The sequence below is a fragment of the Myotis davidii genome, unplaced genomic scaffold (genome assembly GCF_000327345.1).
Source record: "Myotis davidii unplaced genomic scaffold, ASM32734v1 scaffold685, whole genome shotgun sequence".
Taxonomy (NCBI): Eukaryota; Metazoa; Chordata; class Mammalia; order Chiroptera; family Vespertilionidae; genus Myotis; species Myotis davidii.
In genome coordinates this window covers 1,046,147-1,050,996 of record NW_006295823.1, presented here as the reverse complement: position 1 = coordinate 1,050,996, position 4,850 = coordinate 1,046,147, and the positions used below count along the sequence as shown (strand labels likewise).

The window sequence follows — 4,850 nt, the reverse complement described above, 5'->3', positions numbered from 1 at the left end:
CTTGTCCCTGGGGGCGGGGCTTGCTCCGGGCCTTATGTTTAGGAGGTGACCAGGGACGCATGCTCCACAACAACCAGAAGCCTGCCCCCTGCAGCTGACAGCCTGCACTGCTGGGGCGTCCGGAGGCCCCCTGTTTGGTTGTGGTCACTTTCCAGGGACGTTAGGAGGCTGGGAGTCGCGAGGCAGCTGGGAGTGTGTGGAAGGGAGCGTGGTATCGACCTGCTCAGAGCAGCGATCTGACCTTCACGCGGTCTCTCTCGCCACAGGAGGGCGTGAGCATCAACAAGTCCCTGCTGACCCTGGGCAAGGTCATCTCCGCGCTGGCGGAGCACGGGGGCGGCCGGAGAGCGTTTATTCCCTACCGGGAGTCGGTCCTGACCTGGCAAGTGTCTTCCGAACTTTATTTTCTACATTATTTTCAAAAATAGATTTTTATTAATGTCAGAGAGGAAGGGAGAGGGAGAGAGAAAATCCACGATGAGAGAGGATCATGGACCGGCTGCCTCCTGCCCGCCCGCTACTGGGGAGGGAGCCTGCAACCCGGGCCTGTGCCCGGACCGGGATCGAACCCGGGACCCTTCCGTCCGCTCTCTCTGCTGACCCAGGGCCCCTGGACATTTTCAGCGTTTGCAGAGCTCCTCCCCCCTCTATGGGTCGTGGTGGCCCCAGGAATGGGTGACCGCGCCGTGGAGGGTCTTCCCCACAGTGGCTCCCTGTGCGCGCCCGCTACTGGGGAGGGAGATGGGGAGATGGTGGGGGAGATGGGGAGATGGCTGCTGGGGGCTGTGGGGCCGAGGCGAAGGCTGACCCTGTCCCCCTCCCCCGCAGGCTGCTGAAGGAAAGCCTGGGCGGCAACTCCAAGACGGCCATGATCGCCACGGTGAGCCCGGCGTCCAGCAGCCTGGAGGAGACGCTGAGCACCCTGCGCTACGCCCGCCAGGCGCGCAGCATCGTCAACCGGGCCCGGGTGAACGAGGACGCCAGCGCCCAGCTCATCCGCGGTGAGCGCCCCGCCCCGCCCCGCCCCTCCCCTCCCCTGCGCGCGGGCTCCGCTGCTGCAGCAGGTCCTCCCGGATGACAGTTCGGGCGACTGACGGACGGACGGACAGACGGGCGTGTGCGACTTAAGGATGGTTTCCGGGGCCTGTTTATGGTGACCTTGGCCGGCACCTGCGGTGGTGGAAGGCAGCGAGGGACCCGGGAGGGAGCGTGAGCCGTGAGGGCCGCCTCCCGGGCCTCAGTCCCGGTGCCATGGCCCCCTCCCCGGCCCGGCTCGGCCGTGGCAGCAGCAGGAGCGGGGAGGTGCCGGGCTGGCCGCACAGGGGCGAGCTGCTGTCTCGGTCCATCCTCTCACACGGGGCCTTTCTCGTGAAAGTCAGTGTGTGCTTCCCGCTTGCACACCTTTGCTCTGCGCCGGCAGGTCCCGCGTCCGCCTGTCCCGCGGGAGCCATAGCCCCCTCCCCGGTGTCCCGCTTGGGCACCATGCCCTCCTCCCCGGGCGGGCAGCTCCTGGACACGGAGCGCTCCGGGCAGGGCGGGGGAGGCAGGCGCGGAGGCACCGCAGGGGCAGTGGCCTCGATCCTGCGAAGATCCCGGTTCCCTGGGGAAGGTGTAGAACTCCCAGCGCGGTGGGAATTGGAGGGCCACGCCGGCCGCGGAGATGATCCTGCATCAGTCGTGCGTCTTCTTATCAATATTTAGAATTGAAAGCAGAAATCGAGAAGCTGAAAGCTGCCCAAAGAAGCCGTCAGAACATCGACCCTGAGCGGTACCGGCTCTGCCGGCAGGAAATCACGTCCTTGCGAATGAAGCTGCACGAGCAGGAGCGCGCGATGGTGGAGATGCAGAGGTGGGGGGGCCGAGGGCCGGGCGGGACCAGGGGCTGCAGGACCAGGGGCTGGAGGGGGCGGGGTCAGATGGGTGGGCGGGGCCTGGCGTGCAGCCTCCCCCTTCCTGTCCCCCCGGCCCCCCAGGTGAGCAGCTGCCCACCCCCAGGCCATCTCCTTTAATCCCAAGCGGTTTCATAATCTTCGTTGATTGTCTGTTGACTGTAAACCATATATGTGTGTATGTATTTTTAACCACGAATTCTGTTTGTTTTTGGAAAGAGCGTGGAAAGAAAAATTTGAACAGGCTGAACAAAGAAAACATCACGAAATCAAGGAGTTACAGGTATGAGCTCAGTGTCCTAACTGATGTTGGCGGCAGAGAAGGGTGCCAGCGAAACGCAGATTAAACCTGTCGATTACGCGCTGGACCTGTAGGAAGCAGGGCCCAGAGAGGGTTAGTGTAAAGCCGTGTGGAGGCCAGGGTGGCGCTTGGAATGTGAGGGGCATCGGGCCGTCCCACGGAGAAATTAACGACCTTAACTGAGAGCGCTGGGTGGAGAGAAGCCTTTCACCTGGACCGCTCATCTCAAGCCCATCTCACAGTCACGCTGTGGCCACGGTTCTGCTCATTTCGAGGGCATTTAGCAGTCACGCTGTGACCACGGTCTCTCCTCCCTCCGGCTTCAGAAAGCAGGAATCACCTTCCAAGTGGACGACCGCCTGCCGAACCTGGTCAACCTGAGCGAGGACCCACAGCTGTCGGAGACGCTGCTGTACGTGATCCGGGAGGGCACCACCGCGGTCGGGAAGCGCGGCCCCGCCTCCCGCCCCGACATCCAGCTGTCCGGGGCGCTGGTGGCCGACGAGCACTGGTAGGTCAGCCTTCTCGGAATCGAGGGCCCCTGGCCGTTGTCTGCGGGTGACCGATCCGCTCACGGGAGGCACGCGTGTGCCCTGAATCCTTGGCGTGATCCTCCCAGGGCATCTTTTACCAGGAGGAGCGACAAGGAGTGCTCCTTGATCATACAGACTCGTCCCCACTGTGGGGTCGGCTCTCCCCCCCTTTTCTATCCTGTTAGTCCAAAGACAACTTACACTCTGGGTTTCTTTCCCGTTCTCTGAATGAAAGGTGTTTTTAAAAATATATATTTGTATTGATTTCAGAGAGGAAGGGAGAGGGAGAGAGAGAGAGAAACATCAATGATGAGAGAGACTCATGATCGGCTGCCTCCTGCACGCCCCTCACTGGGAATCGAGCCCACAACCCAGGCATGTGCCCTGACCGGGAATCGAACTGTGACCTCCTAGTTCATAGGTCGACGCTCAACCACGGAGCCACGCCGGCCGGCTCAGCCAGGGGCTTTTATCTCCCCGCTCCCCCCACTCTCACGCCAGGAAAACGTTCCTTATCTGTCCCATTATCAACACTCTCACAAACCCGGAACGTTAGGAAAGCAGAACACAGGAACACTGTCCATCTGTTCCATTTAGAGGGACACCACCATCAATACTTTACTATGCTTTTCCCTGGATTTTTCTCTGTTTTCTTTGGGGGGGGGCACCTTTTCAAAAGCAGTTGTGATCAAAACACCCACAATGCACGTCTTCCTCCCTGCGGAGGGTGCGCTTGCTGGGGGCCAGGCTTTCCCACCGAAACCCAAAGTCCGCTTGGAGGCGAGTTTGTTGTTATTGTCACGTGTTGATCTGGACCTTCACCCCAAAGGAGTGACCCCCACAGGACGGCCTGTCCTGTGTCACCTCCCCCGACGCGGTCCTCTGCCCCGTAGCGGTAACTGTGTCTCCATCCCCGCAGCACCATCAGCCACGTTGACGGGACCGTGAGCATCGCCCCCGTCGGGGAGGCCAGGACCTACGTGAACGGGAAGCACGTGTTGGGGCCCACAGTGTTGCACCACGTAAGCGGGCGCTGTCAGGCAGGCGAAGGCACTGGGCTCCGGGCGGGCCGTTTGTGTATCTGCGTTCCAGTCTGAAAACGCCCTCTCCTGTGTGTTCATTAACCGCCTCCTTTCGTCTCGGCAAAGACAAGAGCCGTGTGGCTGTGGGGGGACCGGGTGAGCTGCCCACTGTCCTCATCGTGTGCCCCCAGGCCGGACGGGTGGCGCCCTGGCCCTGCCCTGTGCCCTGTGCCCTCTGTCCTCTGTCCTCTGCCCGGTGACTTTGAAAAGCTCGTGAACGGGCTGGCTGTGCATTGCCCAGGCCCGGACACCCGAGAGAGCACCGTGATGATTCCGGGGAACAGGCCTGCGGGCGCCCCATGACGCAGGCTGACCTCCTGTGTCCCTCAGTGTCAGGGGAAGGGATTCATGTGCAAGTCTTTTTTTTTTTTTTTTTAATATATTTTGATTGACTTCAGAGAGGAAGGGAGAGGGAGAAAGAGAGAGATCAGTGATGAGAGAGAATCATGGATCGGCTGCCTCCTGCACGCACCCTATTGGGGATGGAGCCCGCAACCCGGGCCTGTGCCCTGACCGGGAATCAAACCGTAACCTCCTGGGTCATAGGTGATGCTCCACCACTGAGCCACACCAGCCGGGCTTTTCCTGTGTGTGTGTGTGTGTGTGTGTCCAGCTCTCAGCACAGTGTCTGCAGGGAGAGGCTCCCCGAGCGCCCCTATTGAGTCTGTGCCCCAGGCTCCTCATTCCTGACCTCGGCAGCCACGTGACTCGGGGGTGGTTGTGACACATCCAGGAAGTGACGCGTGCAGAATGTCCCATGCCGTTCTCGGGGTAGAAAGTGCCGGATGGACGCCGGTTGCTCTGACCCGTGTTTGTCGTTAATCACACCGACCATCCTGGACCGCTGAGCAGTGGTCAGTGCCGGGCGCCTGTGCGGTCCGGACGCCCCTTCAGCGGTCGCTGTGTGTGCCGCAGGGCGACCGCGTGGTGCTCGGGGGAGACCATTACTTCAGGTTTAACCACCCGGCGGAGGTCCGGAGCGGGAAGAGGCCCCCCGGGGGAGGCGCCCCGGCCGGCGAGGGCCCGAAGGACTTTGAGTTCGCCA

At 61.8% G+C, this 4,850-nt stretch overlaps 1 protein-coding gene across 1 annotated transcript in view; it reads left to right on the top strand.

Annotated features, from left to right (window-relative positions):
- The window catches only part of KIF14 (kinesin family member 14), a 30,227-nt gene that overhangs the window by 7,498 nt on the left and 17,879 nt on the right, over window positions 1-4,850 (top strand). The window contains exons 8-14 of the mRNA XM_015568445.1: window positions 267-382; window positions 829-1,001; window positions 1,702-1,849; window positions 2,109-2,172; window positions 2,517-2,701; window positions 3,643-3,745; window positions 4,721-4,846. Of these exons, the coding sequence (XP_015423931.1) occupies window positions 267-382; window positions 829-1,001; window positions 1,702-1,849; window positions 2,109-2,172; window positions 2,517-2,701; window positions 3,643-3,745; window positions 4,721-4,846 (915 nt within the window). The remainder of the gene's footprint in view (window positions 1-266; window positions 383-828; window positions 1,002-1,701; window positions 1,850-2,108; window positions 2,173-2,516; window positions 2,702-3,642; window positions 3,746-4,720; window positions 4,847-4,850) is intronic.